This window comes from Dysidea avara, chromosome 15, assembly GCF_963678975.1.
Source record: "Dysidea avara chromosome 15, odDysAvar1.4, whole genome shotgun sequence".
In the NCBI taxonomy this organism is placed as follows: domain Eukaryota; kingdom Metazoa; phylum Porifera; class Demospongiae; order Dictyoceratida; family Dysideidae; genus Dysidea; species Dysidea avara.
Genome location: NC_089286.1, coordinates 2880172 through 2898120, shown reverse-complemented (window position 1 = coordinate 2898120; position 17949 = coordinate 2880172). Strand labels below are relative to the sequence as shown.

Here is a 17949-nt window from a genome sequence, read left to right as displayed (position 1 = left end):
TGTGGTTAAACTGAATAGTATGTAATGCTTCTCAAAGGAAAATTAGCTCACTTATTTCTCTTGAAAACAAAAAAAAAACATAGACCATTGCTTAGATTCCACTTTGTATCGTGCAATATATCGTTGTATCGTGATACACCAGAGGCAATGTATCAATACATCTACACACTGTATTGTGTGTGTGTGTGTTGGGCGTGTGCGTGTATGTTGCGCGTGTGCGTGTATGTTGCGCATGTGCGTGTATGTTGCGCGTGTGCGTGTATGTTGCACGCATGCGTGTGTGCATGTGTATCATGTTATTTGCTAGAGAGCTATAGTTGTCTCACACCCCACTATAGTAGTTAGTCCTCACCTGACACAGATCCATTACAGTACTCTCATGAATCTTCTGCCACAAATGAGCTCGGAATATCTGGATCAGTGAGATCTTCAGTGTGGGGATCTTGCCATGCATGAATATCCCAGTGAGGTCTAGCTGTACTTGGAAACCAACGTAGACCTGGAGGAGAGGAGGAAATAGGATACCTTATAATATACTGGAGTCTGTGTAATATTAACACTTTCAGACCACTGTCTGATTTTCTAGGTCAGTTTATGCTAAGGAGTATGAACTAACTGATACACACAGCTCAGCGTAAACTAACACATCTCAAGTGTACACTACTCACATTAGCTCTGTTGATGGTGGGGGACCACCATAAGGTGAACCGACGATTTGGTATCTGGTTGAGACCTGATCGTTGAGCATTAGTCAACTTCTTGTATTTCATTGACTCCTCAAAACCACTAGCCTTCTCCCTAAACAGATGTAACATGGTGTGAACTGGGGATATTCATGTATAGTGTGACAGACAGACACACAGACAGACACACAGACAGACACACAGACAGACACAATGAACATATACTAACAGTATGATGGACAAACACACACAGACAACATCACTAACCAGAACAACCCTTCCCAGGTAGGGAAGTAGGTCCCCTTGAACAAGGTATGCTCCAATATCCCCTCCACTCCTCCAAGTGCCTGTATCATGTCAGTACGATAATTGTTCAGGTTCCATAACTTGCCATCATGTCTCTGGTGTGTCCACCAGAATGGGTTCTGCTTCAACACCTAGCAACCAACCAGCCAATCAGAACACTGTAGTCATGACAACACCTCACCTGATATTGTTTGAAGTCAGTACGCACCCTCCAGCCCTTATCGTAAGCTAGTGTGTGTCTGTCCTTCTGGAATAGGGTGTTGATACGGGGGATTCCCCTGTCCCAAGAGTCCTCCAGATCTTCTAGTGTCAACCTCCTGTTCTGAGCATTAGCCTCCTGTCTCTTCAGTCGGTATTCTGCCCATACTCTCTGTGAGTCTATGAACTCACTCTCCCAGGGCTGGACATAGCTATATAATAGAGTAGACTATTAATAGTACACTACAAGATGTGTCTATAGTACATTATCATATCCTCTATAATACAACATTAATATACAACCTAAACCTTAGCTTGTACTATCAGGCAACTACAAAAATAATCCTCAAGGCCACATACAATAAGAACACCTTTAACTATAGTCATACAGCCTCACCGATAAAGGTTAGGTATCAGCTGATCCTCATCATGACTCATTCCAGACCTGAAGTGAGTAATCCCTCCAGCATCTGTCTGTTTGGACCACCTGTATGTGAGGTACCAGGTGTGACATGTACAGTGTATACACAATGGACCATTTGGACTACCTTATATAGGGATCAGTATGTGACATACACACAGACAGTGTGACGCTCACCTGAGATCAGACTGAGGTATCAACACATGTCCCATTGATAACATGCCTAGTCCACCCAACTCCTTGGGGGTGTAGAATACTACTGGAGGGAAACGACTTGGCATCTTTGAATTGAGACCGATCTTGATACGTGTTTGTATCTGTAGTGAAGCGATCACATGATCACCACATGAGGATCACATGGTCATACTAACCTTATTCTCACACTTCACCAACAGATCCAACAACTCCCTGGTGTTTACTACTGACTCTCTGAAATAAGTCATTAATCCTATCAGTGCTGTGTTCCACTTGTTAACAATCTAACGTAATGACATCACACGATGTAATATGACATCACATGACGTAATATTAAATTATCACATCACCTTGGTGAACGTGGTAGAGCCGGATGCCATCAGGATTTGTCTCACTCTGTTGTGGAAACGTTGTTGTGACTCTTCATCAACTTTGAGGAAACACTGAGCAGTTCTCTCCTTGGTGACCTCATTCTGAAGGTTCCATACTCCATCTTGGTGGGCAATCTCTTCATAGGTCACCCTACACTTGGGCAGTATACGACACTCAAAGCCTGACATGTTGAATAATAGGTTGGGATTGTCCTTGCTGTACACTGACACAAAACTCTCTGGAGCATCCCAGTCTATTGTAGTGATAGAACGAGGTAACCTGTTCTTGATGTCCCAGAATACTGCACGACCACTAGAACAACGAGTAAAACAAATGGCCGGTTATATAGAGCTGGTAATGTAGGCATACAAAAAAGGTTCCTTAAAAAATCACAGAAAAAACCACAACAGTGCAGTCAGGCTGCAGATTCAAACCCGGGGTCTCTCACTCTTCAGTCCATCGTCATGACCATTATACTACGGCGCTGCCAGCTAAACAACTCCTTTAGTTTTTACCTTATAAATGCGCAACTAACCTCTATATATAACAAAGGTAAAGAAGAAACCAAGGCTGAGCCCAACCCTAACCCTAAAAGTGCTGTTCTTAATCCTGGGGGCGCTGTTCCTAATCTTAAGGGTGCTGTTCTCAATTCTAGGAGAGCTGTTCCTAATCCTCTAAGTGTGTTTCTCCATAGGGACGAATTCCTAATGTTTATACAACAAATGATTAGCCAGTAAAATGTCTATCCTAGGTTGTAAACTGGTACCAGCACAATATCCACTTCAAAAACAAACACAGGCAGGCAGGCAGTTAGTCAGAAATTTTCATTGTTTTTAAAGTTTTGTAATAATTTTTAATTTTGTAACAATATATTGGAAGCATTTAAGGTTGTACTGAAGACAATTTTGGGCTTGGTTATACCTGACCAACACTGCCAAGACTCCAGGATGATATTGTGAAGCTGGTTTTTGGGTGATTTTTTTTTGTTTGGCCAGAAAAACCCCAACCTCCATGATCCCTAATATACAGTACTATCATACTGTATGACAAGAGGAATATCGTACGACTTACAAGCCAAACCATCAACACAACAGTAGTGACATATTAAAATACAACACACATTACACCCTGAGGTAATAACTTACAGGTTAACATCATGTTTCATCAACCTCATCCTACTGTCCCGAGGCCAACACTTTCGGTTGTTATACCCAACAATATTCTCATTATTAGGGTCAGGGTGTTCAGTGAGGTATCGTTGAATGAGGTCACGAGCTTCCTCCGCTGTGAACCTGCAGGAAGTAATGTCATCAAGGGGTGGGGCTGATGATCACATGATTACCTGAAGAATATGTGCACTTTGTTGATGTAGCGAGAGTACAATCTGATTGGATGACTTGTTTCTGTGTCAACATCTTGAAATGTCAAGAAGTCGTTAGGCATCTGAGGTGGTCCGGCCATTTCACTAGCTCTCTGTAGTCCCAGTACTAGTAAGTCTAGTACTAACCCATAATACTGTACTATGAAGGAGGCAAACTGTAGACCCCTAATGATCCCGTATGAGTTGGTGTGGTTCATGTCCTATGGGGGGATAGGGATGACACACTCTCAGGGTGGTAGACATGTGTACAATTTAGCTAAATCACATTACATTAAGAACAGTACTTTGAAATACTGTTAAGGTGTCCTGATTATAGTGGTGTAAATGTGTACACTAAAACAAATGGGACTATGTACAAGTGTCCTGATTATCAAGATATCCACATTAGGGATATTAGCAGTTAACAAGAACACACACTCCAAACTCACCTTATAGTTAATGACCACATTATTCTTGGCAGTCATGTAGTCAGCAATATTGTGATCCACTATCAACCTCAATAACCTGTTGAGCAGGGTCAGGTCAATCTTCTCATACATCTTGTCAAACTCTGTCTGCATCATCACATTACACTCTCCATCACCAGTCTCCCATACGTCCTGTAAGTTGTTGATGCCTGCAAGAGATGGGTGGGTGGGGCTAGTAGTCATGTGATACACAGTAATTACTACTTAACACTAGCTCCCCTAACACACCTACGCACGCACACACACATAAAAGCAACAAAGCAAAGCCTTCAGCTATTGTGCTAGCATCTAAGCATGGTCACGCTTACCCAGTGAACCAGCCTTTGCACTCCTCAGGTGCGAAGAGCAGCACAGGCAAGGGCGGGACTAGTAACCTACTGGAGGCTGTACCATGTCTTTCAGGTGTGGGCACCTCAAGTCCTACCAGGACCTTGGACAGATGGCATTAGATTCACCAGTTGACACGGCGCTTCCCCAGTTGACACGGCACTTCCCCAGTCCACCATGTCCCCATTATACAGTTAGGCTGACTAAAGCAATGTTAATAAGTTTCTTGCTTAAGCAAACTACAACACCAACGACGCACATTAGCTCGCACACACACTCACACACACACACACCACGCTCGCTCGCTCGCTCGCACACATGCACACACACACACTGATCACCTTGGCACCACTTATACACTAGTAATGGTGGTGGTTCAGTGTCAGCAGGTTTGATCCATGGAGGGAACAACCTCCTCTTGTCAGCCTCATACCACAAGTACTGGTCCAGGTAGGCATCAGTGATCTTCTCCAGTGGCTCAACATCATATACTGGTACAAGGTGACTGTATAGGTCCATGAACTCTATTCCAACCTGGAATTGGAATGGAAAACTGCCTTAAACAAATAACAATAAAATTTTTCATTCCAAGCTCAGACAACTAACGATAATGGAGAATGGAATATAGGAACAAAGTTTCTAACCTCTTTGAAAGCTCTTTGTGTCAACAGATGACGTTTAATTCTAGATAATGCCTCATGTGGATTATCATAGGCTTGTTCAATAAGTCCCAATTCTTCACGTTGAGATTGGTTCAGTCTGCTCTTTACACTGTAACAACAAATTAACAAGTACAGTACAACCAACCCCTACATGTTAGCCTCATCCTATGCACTAGTCATACTCACAAAGCCCAACCTATATACAGGTCATGCCCAAAATAAGTCCTACCCATGCACAAGTCGCACCCCACAATAAGCTCTACCCACCTGTAAGCCTCCTTCAGCCTCTCAAGGGCCAGGATCAACAACTTGGTGTCATGTTTATATGAGAGGGGGGGAAATGGGATTGGTGAGAATCGTCTGCTTTCCAGCCAATGAACTGTTGTTGTGTAAATTGCTACAGCTTCTTCAGCCGAGATGTATGGCCCATCCTAACAACCATTAGTAGCATCACATGACATCGCATGAACTATCCCTCACTTTCAAATAATTATGTTGTCTCTCTTGTTCAGCCTTAAGGTACAATCTGGTCAACCTGCCGAGGTTCTTCTTGCATACTGTTTTGTCAACCTGTAACCATGGTGATGATATAATCATCAACATGATGTAATGGTTACCGTGGCACCACGTCTGATCCTCTCCCTGTTATAATGAGCAGTATTGGTCCACCAGTCAGCTTTAGACTTGACATAACGAAGGATCATATTCTCCACTGGTATTGGCAGGCCAGGCACTTTCCATGGTATATTAGCCTTCCAACATCTCCATGCTTCACTAAGATGTTGTAGGATCACACGAGCTTTGTTCTGTTTGATACCCTCAGGCATCATGTCCAATATATCATGCATCACCTGTAGTAGTAGCCAATCAAATTACAGGATATATTGTGGGCGTGTCTCCTTACCGAAGCACGCAGCTCTAGATCAAAATGACTCTCAACTCGTTGCTTAGTAACAGTCTTCGCCACACCCTTTGAGTGACGTCCTTCAAATTGTCGTGATAACAGGTTGCCTAGCCAACGCTCCAGTAGGGGGACCACACCCCTCAGGAAGAACATCCACACCCTCCAGCCTGGAGCCCAGATACCTACCCCCGGGCCCTTGCCAACTGGACCCTGAGGGGATGGATGACATAAGTTAATCAATGGAACAAACAAACACTACACTATCATAGATTATCATCCTGTGTAAATTATCCGAAAAGCACAGTAATGACTGTTCTATTAGAGTATTTCACTACAGGTATGGTCCATTAGAGTGGTTGAACACTATACAGGGCTTTGTGTGGATTGGCTTACCTGAACACTAGTAACCAAACTATCCCATTGTATACAGTAACTACACTACTACAATCACTGGACATACACACATACAGACTTACAGTATTAAACCGATAATAGATGACATGTTTGAGATCCTTGCACATTCTAATCTGTCTCATCAACTTGTACTTGTACCGGTACATTCCAGTCAACTGACCAACATGAGCAAATGTGTATTGTAGTCCATCAGCTAGCTATAGTGTGTGTAGTGATCATGTGATCAACATGTGATATGTATGACTAAACCAACAAGTGAACTTTACAATCATTTCATTCAAAAATAGTGATTTCACATAATCTTGCTCAAACATATCTCCCAGGAGCACCAAACACTACATGCTCTAAATACAAATACATAGGACAATTACATTTCGGAAGGCTCCGTCTCAATATCAACATGTAATGGACATAAATACATTACTATCACAGCAAAATGTTGAAAGAGTTCACGTGACAAAGTTCAAATGATGTCATTTCCGGTAAATCGGGTATAAAAGTTGCCACGTGTCCCTTCTAACTCGGCTTTTTACTTTGCTGTGACAGCACTCGTGACGAACTCGGCAGTCTTCGCGTTGGGTACAGAATGACTACTCCTCCAGAGAACTCGACGGACAATCTGTTACAAGAACTGTTAGCTTCTGTTGCCACCTTAAAGGAAGATGTGAACAAGTTGAAAAATGAGGGAGGAAGAGCCTACCCGCAGAAACGCCTTCGCGATGGCGATGGTAATAATGGCCTGGAGGCGACCAGTCGCGATGGCGACAATGGTATTGATCTTCGCGACAGCGATTATGAACGGGATCCACTCGAGAATGAGAACACTGAGAGCGATGGCTCTAAGTTCACCTTGTCTGAGGAAGGCGAAGCCTTTTTAGAGGCTGCTTGTGGATCCCGATTGGATTATAAAAGCAGGAAAACTAAAGCCGACAAGTACGGACAGCCTGACACGAAGTGGACGATGTGTCCCTCGCTACCACCAGTGGTAGAGGCAACCCTTCCAAGTAATGCCGTCAAGGAAGACAAAATAGCCTTCAGGACACAGGAAATGTATATGGAAGTTATGTTTCCACTGGTGTCATGTCTGGAACAAGCTGACGGCGAAGAATTCACTCTAAAAGAGGCCATTCCAATGATTCAGTCAGCTATAGTGCTCTTAGGGGATGCTGCCCAGCACCAATCCTCTTTAAGAAGGAAGGAAGCAATGAAGCACCTGAACCCACAGCTGCAGACATTGATGAAGGACTCTGATTTTAAAGGTGCTGAACCTTTCCTGTTTGGGGAGGACTTTGGGGAGAAGGCTAAGGCTAAGCTGGAGGCTGCAGCAGTACTAAAGAAGGCAGTCTATCCACCATCAACCAAGCCAAAGCAGACGGGTTTTCGGTCAAGCCACCCTCACAAGAGCAGCTGGGGCCAACAGGGTGGCAAACCACACCACTACGGCCCTGGGAAATCAAAGAAGGGTCATGTCCAGGCAAGCAGCAAGAAGGACAAATGACTAGATATAGAACAATTGTTAACACCATGTATGTCAAATTCAATAAAACCTGTGAACCCTACCCCAGAGTCAGCACAAATACAGACACCAAAGCACCACTTAGAGGTGTTGATAGGCCAGATGGACTTGACAATCAACAGTCCAAAGTTGGCTGGAAGGCTGGCCCAGTATTTAAAAAACTGGGAACAGTTAACAGAAGACCGATGGGTTTTACAAGCGGTGCCAGGGTACCAACTAGAATTATTTCAGATGCCTTGGCAAACAAAGCCAATGCCAGAAATAAAGTGCTCCACGGAAGAGCAGATGAAGATCTCGGAAGAGATCAAGGACTTATTGTCCAAGGGTGCCGTAAGGGAGACAATACTATCCCCAAAAAGTTTTGTGTCACAAATATTTTTGGTGGAAAAGAAGGAGGGGGGGCAGAGACCAGTAATAAATCTGAAATCCCTGAACTCCTTTGTGAAGACCGAACACTTCAAAATGGAAGGTCTGCACATTTTGCCACACCTCATCCAAGCGAACGACTGGATGATAAAAATGGATCTGAAGGATGCATACCTTCAGATTCCAATTCACCAGGAGAGCCAGCACCTTCTTCAGTTTCAATGGGAAGGCAAGATTTATCAGTTTCAATGTCTCCCATTCGGACTCACTTCAGCCCCCCGGGTCTTTTCAAAAGTGATGAAACCCGTGGTAGGGACTCTCAGGCACATGGGTATTCGTCTGGTGATCTACCTGGACGACATTCTGATTCTACACCAGGTAAAGTTAATTCAACTCATTCCTTTGATCTCCCAGATGTTCGAAGCCCTAGGTCTAGTTGTCAATCAGACAAAGTCAGTGTTAATTCCTCAACAGAGAATGGAATTCCTGGGGTTTCTGATAGATACAATGACACTGCATTTAATATTCCCAGCAGAGAAGCTGAGGAAGATTCAACAGTTGGCACAACATCTCCTTCACCAACAGTGTGTGTCAGTGAGAGATGTAGCAAGGTTTGTGGGCAAAGCCTCAGCATCTATGAGAGCAATATGGCAAGCCCCATTGCACTACAGAGTACTACAGTCTTTGATCAATTCTGTGGTGCCAGAGAATCTGGGTCAACCAGAACTCGCAACCTTCAAATTCAATACCAATTTGAATCTGACCAAGGAAGCTGTGAACGACTTAACTTGGTGGATATCCCTGGACTGGAAGCTACCAATAAAATCTCCTATATTGCCCCGAATACCAAGTATGACAATAGAGTCAGACGCCTCCAACAAGGGCTGGGGAGCTCGACAGGGCGAACAGAGTACAGGGGGAAGGTGGTCACAGGAAGAAACCTTACACCACATCAACTACCTAGAATTATTGGCAGCCTTCCTGGCACTGCAGAGCTTTGCCAAACACAATCGCAGTATGGCAATTCAGATGAAACTGGACAATGTCACAGCAGTGACATATATCAACAAGCTAGGAGGCACACATTCCCCCCTGTTGTGTCAACTGGCCTTGACAATATGGGAGTGGTGTCTACAGAGGAATATTTTCCTAATAGCAGAACATTTGCCAGGGAAGGAGAATGTAGTAGCAGATCAGGAGTCAAGACTGATGAAAGATCGCTGCGATTGGATGCTAAATCCCCAAGTATTCAACCAAATACAGCAGTCAATGGGGCCTCTACAGATAGACCTGTTTGCTTCTCGACTAACAAAGCAGCTCCCAATGTTTTACAGTTGGAGACCAGACCCAGAGGCACAGGGAATGGATGCGTTCAATCAGGATTGGTCTCAGAAAAGGGGATTTGCCAATCCCCCATGGTGTTTGATTGCACGTTGTCTGAGCCAAGTAAAGAGGCAGGTAGCCAGAGTAGTGATGATCACACCTCTGTGGGCATCCCAATCTTGGTATCCAATCATCCTGGAAATGGTGGAGGACTTTCCCAGGATCCTTCCAGCTCAGGAAGATCTGGTGATACTTCAGTCAGAACAGGACTTCATAATGGGCCAGGGGGTACCAACACTAGTGGCATGGCCAATCTCCGGAAATCCTTTACATCACAAGGAATTTCTCCACAGGCTGCAAAACTCCTTCTTGCATCCTGGAGGTCCAAGACTAAATCAAGCTACGATTCGTTGTTTGCAAAGTGGGCTTGCTGGTGTGGTCCAAGGAATAGAGATCCCACTACTGGACCTATAGAAGATATAGTCAACTTTTTAGCAGAGTTGTTTAAGGATGGTTACAAGTACCGGTCATTGAACTCCTACAGGTCAGCAATCTCAGCACTACATTCGAAAGTTGATGGGCACCCCATTGGGCAACATCCTTTGATTACGAGGATGCTCAAAGGGGTATATAATGAGAGGCCCCCATTGCCAAGGTATTCATCCTTTTGGGATGTTGGAGCAGTCCTGAAATATTTACAGAGCTGGGGCAAGAATGACCAATTGTCACTCCGTCAGCTCACCTTAAAGTCAGCGATGCTTATGGCATTAACTAGACCAGCTAGAACAGTGGACCTGAGCAAGCTGGACATTGGACATCGTTGTTTTACAACATCAGGCGTGATATTCAAGCCTCAACATCTCTCAAAGCAGAGTAGACCTTCAAAACCTTTGGCAGACTTCTTCTATCCAAAGTATACAGAGGAGGAAACAATTTGTCCAGTAGTTACACTACAGGCATATGAGGCCAGAACATTAGAGTTTCGTGATTTATCAACAGATAAGAAGCAGACTCTACTCTTTTTATCCTGGATTGGAAAACACGAGCCAGTGACCAGTAGTACAATAGCCAGGTGGCTAAAGACATGTTTGAGTGAGGCTGGTATCAACACTGAGATCTTTAAAGCTCACTCTGTGAGAGGGGCTTCTAGCTCAACAGCAGCTGCGGCTGGTGTAACAACATCAGACATTTTACAAGCAGCAGATTGGTCATCTGTTAGTACTTTTCAGAAATTCTACCTTCGTTATTCAAAGAACACAGAAGACGAAACGTCCTTTGGGAAAGCAGTTCTGTGTTCTTCTAGTAGCGTCAAACTTACATGTTGATATTGAGACGGAGCCTTCCGAAATGTAATTTCCGAATGGCTCAGGGCATGTAATGCCTGCATGCTATTAGGAATTACATGAGGAAGGTGAAGTTGAAATATCAACATTTCCACCCACCCTCCCTACATTAGTGTTACACTGTTGTTTTTTGTTCACACACAGTTAGATTCTACAAAGAAAGCCGAGTTAGAAGGGACACGTGGCAACTTTTATACCCGATTTACCGGAAATGACATCATTTGAACTTTGTCACGTGAACTCTTTAAACATTTTGCTGTGATAGTAATGTATTTATGTCCATTACATGTTGATATTTCAACTTCACCTTCCTCATGTAATTCCTAATAGCATGCAGGCATTACATGCCCTGAGCCATTCGGAAATTATATAGTACTATCAAGAGGAGAGTGTCTAACACTGTATAGGCCTGTAATAGCTGATTGCGCAGAAGTTAAACGGCTTCCTTTCCGTGTAACGTATAGGCCTCTAGTATTTGTTCATTTCCTTACCGCAATTAGTTTAGCCGTACCGTGATGAATCCTCAAGAATATTCGAAGACTGAACTAAAGACTGAGCTGTATGTACAGGGAACAGTGCTCCTTCAATTCAAGAATGCTCAAAGGTAGGGCAACATGGCAACGCAGTGAAAATTCGAAGCGATACTCCGCCTTTGGTTCATGTTTATTGGTTTCTCAGACGCTCTCCCCCAGAGTTATCTTCGAGGTTAACAGCTACACTTCTTTACGCAACAGAGCGATGCTCTTCATGGTGAACTTGAACATCGAGTTGAACACACGCCCTTGTGTCTGGGATAGCCTTTGTGGTTAAATGCGAAAATATACTAGCCAGTCTGTACATTACGCGGAAAAGAAGCCGTTTAACTTCTGCGCAATCATCTATTACAGGACTATGCGGCATTAGACACTCTCCTCTCTTATTATTAACTCTTGGTACGTACTATAGTAGTAACTGTATATTAGGGATCATGGATGCACTAAAGACACGTTTTGGGCTTTATTCTACCAACAGTACCTATTGTATAATTATGACGGATGAACCAGTGCATACCTCATCAGCAGAAAGTATGCCATCATACTTGATGTTTTTGTCTGAGCACATGTTCATGATGCGTACATTGTATGTACTGTAGTATACCAAAAGACACCTGTTGGGCTGAAGCAACGTCTAAGTAAAAAATCAAGCCTATAGCCTTAGCTGTTATTGAGTTGTGCTTGTCTGAAGACATCAGTTATAGTTGGTTTGCATTCACTAGAACCCTTGTTTTTTGTTAATCACTCATGTTTCACGAGGCAGAGCACTGTGAAGCCCTTTAAATTTCAATCAAAAAGTGCTTTGATGTGGGTAAGTTATGAATATCCTATACATTTAGTATAGATAATTCAGGCATGTAAACACCAGTACAGAATCATAACCTCTTTGATCTGATATCACAAGTTTTTTTTGGCAGAGCTCAAGTGAAAATGTGAACTGACTATAGTTAGTTAGTCAGTAGAAAATTCTGTTAAATAGTTTTAATATGCATGTTGGTTTGCACTTTCTCACAAAAAAAAAATTATCCAGAAACCAGCTACCTCACAATACCTTCATATCACCTTGGCAGTATTGGTTAGGTAGTACATGATTATATTACAAAAAAGTAAACAAACAAAAATTAGAAATTTTAAGTTCAATTAGGGATCAATGGTAGCCATAAAAGTAGAGAAACAAGGGAGGTCGCCTACACCTGCAGATAACTAGTGGATATTTAATCCCTGATTCAGAATTCAACTTAAAAGCTTTCCTTCTATTTGTTATACTACTACAGTTGCTCATGTGATCCAATAAACAACACCCACCCACCTGGAAGCAGTCAACATTACCAAGACGAAACTGCACCACAGAGTCCACTATCAGTTTAGTCAGTCGTAATATCTCACGACACAAGTGGAAGGCATTACCAAAACGAGACTTCTTACGTTCCTGTGAAATAATAAGAATACATGATGACATGTGACCAGCTATTACTGTGTGTATTATGTTGTCATATTATCGTTCGTATCTTTTTTTTATTGCTTATTTTTAATACCGTAAAGTCAGGTTGTTAAGCACATGCACTTATAATTTTCAGAGAAAAGTTCATACTATGTTAGGCACACACGTCTAATAAATAATTATGATGTGTTTAACACAGAATCACCATGTTGTAATAGAGGAGTTTGTAGTTTGTGCCAGTCACCACACCAGTGTATAAGGAGATTTGACTACATTTCTGGGTGAAATCCATTGTAATGAACAATATCACAATCCAGAAGGCTGATTTACTGTATACACAGTTAGGGATTTTCCCACCGAGCTATGTTGCAATACCATTACTCATCTCACACCACTACTTTCTATCACTTGGATTCCCCCAAGTCATTTAAAAAATATAAATACATCTGTTGTACTTTATTCATTGTACCGATAAACTTGTATGACTGTTCTACTAGAACATGATACATAACTGTTGTATTGAGGTGACTGTTTTATTAGAGTAATCTCTGGTCTGTTAATGTAGTTACTTTTAATCACTAAAAGGGCAGCCATGTTGTGTGATATGGATGGCAAATTTTGTATATTGCCTATCACGATTATTACTCTCTTCTTTTATCACGATATGATCAATTATTACAATATACAAATTGCATGAGGTCATGGTAATAAATTGCTAGTATTTGAGTATAAACATGTAAAATAGTATAACATGCACTTTCCTCTGCAAGTAAGTCTGTTATAAAGAAATTAATACTATCATTTTCTGATGGAATTGCTACACCACATATCACCATATAACGATATTAATTTCTTATCAAAACTACAATATAAAAATTAATATATCACGATAATCAATATAACCAATACATTGCACATCACTACAGCTATGCCTCCCTAAACCATCAGAACACGCTACCACACCTCTAATATCAGTGCTAAGGCCACACCCCTAAACAATCTAGCTGCATAGAAAACAAGGTATTGTACCATGCCCCTAGCTTATAGTACTGTAGAGAGATTGAGATACTCTAACACAACAGTTACAACCACACGTCTATTTCATAGCCAGCTACGCTCTAAGAATATGCTCCAAGTAAAAGTTAAACTAAGAAAAAAATTTTTAAATGTATACATAGTATATATATACATAGTATAGGGTTCCAGTGATAAAAGTACTGAAACAGAGACGATGGCAGCTATGAGGGGAAATTCCTACTTGGCATTGTAGCAATGTGTGAAAATCTTTAAATTGGCTTATTACACTAGTAATAAAACATGGTGTGTATTATTAGGAGTAACTCACCTTGGTAGTCAGGGTCTTAACAGGTTTCAGGTTGAAGTTGTAGTCAAGATGCAGGTAATTCAGGTTCTTACGGTGAATCAACAGGTTTAACATGTTGTAACCTTGACGACACACTTGTAGCCCAGCCTCCACCCAATCCAGTTCAGTTGACTGGAAAAACTTGGTGGACTTGAATGAGTGGAACAGGTACCTGTTAATAGACACATGTGCCATAATTTAAGTGTCAAAACTAATCCGATATTAAGCACATGGGCTGTTATCCTAGAGCTAGTAACATTTCAAATAATATTTGAACTCACTTCTTGTTCAGAGCTTTAGGTGGACGATGTTTGAGAGCATTCAACACATATACCTTCAACATCTTCTGATAAGACACTCTGACCTTAACTGGATGACCAGTAGGACAGTGTTCACAATACCTGTAACAAGGGATCATGTGATTATGAGGAATAACACGTACATTATTCTAAACCACAGTGGATCAAATGATCACAATAGGGGGAGGGGCATCAGATTACTAAAGTATCAACACAGCTGATTGGATGAAAATGTTGGAAGTCCCAATAGCAGTTGCCATGGTAATTTGGTGACAACTCTGCAAGCCTTCCAATACTTTTTGTCCACCTTTACAATGAACACTATTCTAATTAGTGCCCATCAAGATTAGTGGACCATCTGAGCTCAGCATAGTAGGATATCATCATCTGCCCCTCCCCATCACCATGACAACATGACACAATGTTGTATATTGATACTTTGTGTAATGTAAACACCCTGGGATAAATGCCCTGATAATCAGGTGTCCAGGTCAGATTATGATGTATACTTTGGGACATTACAGGGGCAATGCCGTTTAAGTTTATGATGTAATCATAAACAAATCATGTCATTGTTAAGGAGCAAATGTGCGATTAAAGTGGCAATCTTTGTATATCTGTCCTTGTACAATTGTAAACCAGGTGAGCTACATAGCTTAGAACACCCCCTGGGCTGTCTAACATTATAACAAAGGCAATACATTAGTGATTATCCGAAGCGCTTCATTTTATACAATAACACTGCTGTTACAACCCGCCTGTTTGTGATATGCCTGTATGTACCATGAAACGACCTAACTTCAAAGGAAATTTTCAGGCTACATATCTCATAAACCCTGGCTTGCATTGGTACATTTAAGCTAAGCCATGGCTGGCCATTAACCATGGCCTTGATATCTGATGAGGTAACATTGGTTATTATTATATTTTAGTACTGTGCAAGATCTCAAAGGTGAGTATAACACTATAGTTATGAATTATATAGTAAAAATTTAAAATGTTCTACACTTAATGCATTAATTACGAATTCCTGAAGATTGTTCCATTGTCGAATACTTGAAGGGAAAAAGGAGTAGTGGTAGGAATTGATTTTGGTGAAAGGTGGGAGTTTATTATTGTTCACGTGATGAAAACCATGCACCCGACTTTGCATCCTACAGCACTCAGACGGAGGTAATTCGACACCCTTACCACCCTATGAGTTGACAAACGGAACTCACAGAAGTTTAAGGTGAGAACTAGCGTTATGGGTAAATTACAAGCACTTGTCCACGTGTTTGATTATGTATACCATGCCCACTTTTCGTATATCACGAGGTAACCACTCTACAGCGAAGCTTACCCCTCTGGATGCTCCGTGATATTCATAGGATTTGCCCGTTTATGTTAACAAATGTAACTGCAATGTTACTTGCTGCTGACCCATAGACTGTCTATATAATAATCCAGCGGGTTGCCTCGTATTGGCTTGGGTGATTAGTCGCCCACCAACGTATCAGTTGTATCATGTGCCCTCGTGATTTGCCTGATATGTACACCCACACCCTCGGGCCTGACGGCCCTTGGGCTGGGGTGTACATTCAGGCAAATCACTCGGCCCATGATACAACTATTACTTGTGAAATGCCTGGTTGTGATAGGTGGACACAAGTTGTTGTGTAGTGTCCATTACTCCCCAGCTGCTTGTTTATTCCTTTTACAGCCATAGAATAAAATCTGTGGATAGTTATTGTTCTACCACTGACACACACATGATTTTATTGTACACAAAATAATCACGAGTTTATGCAATCTTGAATGGCTTCGCAATAAAACAAATGGATTTTATCCACATTGATGTCACGAGCACAACATGGCCGCATTATTTGGGGGACTAACATACAAGCGCCTCAGAGGAGGCGCTTCAGGCGCTACTTGAAAATATTAACTTGATTGCATAGTTTAATCACGTGAAACTCAATAGTCCCAATACAACACTAGCAAATGGGCAGTGATCGCTGATGATCGCTAGATATTTTGGTTTTGCTTCGTGTAAGGATTAAAACAAAGTATTTTGTTTTGTAAATCGTTAAGTTTTGTAGGCAAAACTGATGGAACAATATTTCGCGCATAGCAATACTAGCACTAGCAAGGTATCTATGTTCAAAACCAAACAATGATGCCACACGCTGTTGCATCGTCCACACATTTTAGTTCACCCAGAAATTGATGGTTTTGCATAATTCATTTAACGGCGCTTAAACCGCTTCCACCCTCCTCTGCAGGCGCCTATGGAGAAATTGTTTTGATCAATCATATTTCTGCCAGGGAAAGAGATATCAACTTCTAAGCAACAGGTGTGTTAACACAATGAACGATTTTTATTGCATGCTGGAAATTTTCATTTGCAATGGCTTTTGTTACTTTATATCCATACCTGTTGACTACTGGTTGGTATTTTGCTTCACGAGTGAAATATGATCAATCAAAACAATTTCTCCATAGGCACATGTACATTATCCCCCAAAATAACACGGCCATCTTATGCTCCGTGACGCCATTGTGGATAAAGTCCATATGCAATGCATTGCTTCTTTAACTAAGTTTCTGTATTATGTTTATAGGTGTCCACATTTAACAGCTACCAGTATAACACGACAACCTCACCATTGTTTCACTAGAGGTACATCCATTGCTCTCCTGGTGTGGCCAGAACGTAGATTGAAGGGACGTGGTGCCCAGAGCAAGGATATTCCATTGGCTGTATTGTCTGTGTACAGAGGTGTCTCCTTCAGGAATGGTTCTATCCCATCATCGAGGATGAACTCCTCATCATCATCAAATGTCTCTGTTGACTATAGGAACGGATTACCATGGTGACAGGGGTAGTACCACACAAGCCATTTTAAGGACTTCATTTTTTACAAATTTGTGAATTGTGTTACTTTCATGAACTGTTAATTGCAAAGCAAGTCAAAAATATAAACACTCCAAAGTACAATCATTTATCAAAATAAAAATGAGGAAACATTAAACCCGTATCCATATCAATAAAAGCAAGCACTGGAAACACATTATCCAGTAAACTGGGATCCATGTATGTCTCTTAACCCTTAAACCCGCACAATCCAGAAAACTGGATTAGACAATAAAAATACAAATTGGAAACGCACAAATTTTGTCAATTTACAAGTGTGGCTTCAAACAGGCATATCTCATGAAGCATTAATCCAATCTCTAGATTTTATTAATTGGCAAAGAGATAGCTACCTAACAGTGTATAAACTATCAACACACAACAAACTCACACACTACAACATGCTGAATGGTTTCGTGTCCTTTCGCCTCTCACATACAAGCCTAGAATCACGAAATAGAAAATGAAGAATACCACTCCCTTTGCATTGCCATGGTGCTTGTCCAACATTTAATTAATCACATGATCTATATATCAAC

General features: G+C 41.7%; 1 protein-coding gene across 1 annotated transcript in view; it reads right to left on the bottom strand.

Moving 5' to 3' along the window:
- The window catches only part of LOC136245476 (pre-mRNA-processing-splicing factor 8), a 28695-nt gene that overhangs the window by 7360 nt on the left and 3386 nt on the right, over positions 1 to 17949 (bottom strand). The window contains exons 8-29 of the mRNA XM_066037018.1: positions 17161 to 17348; positions 14497 to 14616; positions 14198 to 14387; positions 12721 to 12840; positions 6393 to 6527; positions 5917 to 6126; positions 5630 to 5863; positions 5493 to 5582; positions 5280 to 5443; positions 4995 to 5121; positions 4692 to 4884; positions 3985 to 4172; positions 3518 to 3756; positions 3321 to 3467; positions 2154 to 2487; positions 1980 to 2087; positions 1786 to 1925; positions 1585 to 1674; positions 1171 to 1399; positions 951 to 1120; positions 669 to 798; positions 353 to 499 (exon numbers count right to left, since the gene is read on the bottom strand). Coding sequence (XP_065893090.1) covers positions 353 to 499; positions 669 to 798; positions 951 to 1120; positions 1171 to 1399; positions 1585 to 1674; positions 1786 to 1925; positions 1980 to 2087; positions 2154 to 2487; positions 3321 to 3467; positions 3518 to 3756; positions 3985 to 4172; positions 4692 to 4884; positions 4995 to 5121; positions 5280 to 5443; positions 5493 to 5582; positions 5630 to 5863; positions 5917 to 6126; positions 6393 to 6527; positions 12721 to 12840; positions 14198 to 14387; positions 14497 to 14616; positions 17161 to 17348 — 3693 coding nt within the window. The remainder of the gene's footprint in view (positions 1 to 352; positions 500 to 668; positions 799 to 950; positions 1121 to 1170; positions 1400 to 1584; positions 1675 to 1785; positions 1926 to 1979; positions 2088 to 2153; positions 2488 to 3320; positions 3468 to 3517; positions 3757 to 3984; positions 4173 to 4691; positions 4885 to 4994; positions 5122 to 5279; positions 5444 to 5492; positions 5583 to 5629; positions 5864 to 5916; positions 6127 to 6392; positions 6528 to 12720; positions 12841 to 14197; positions 14388 to 14496; positions 14617 to 17160; positions 17349 to 17949) is intronic.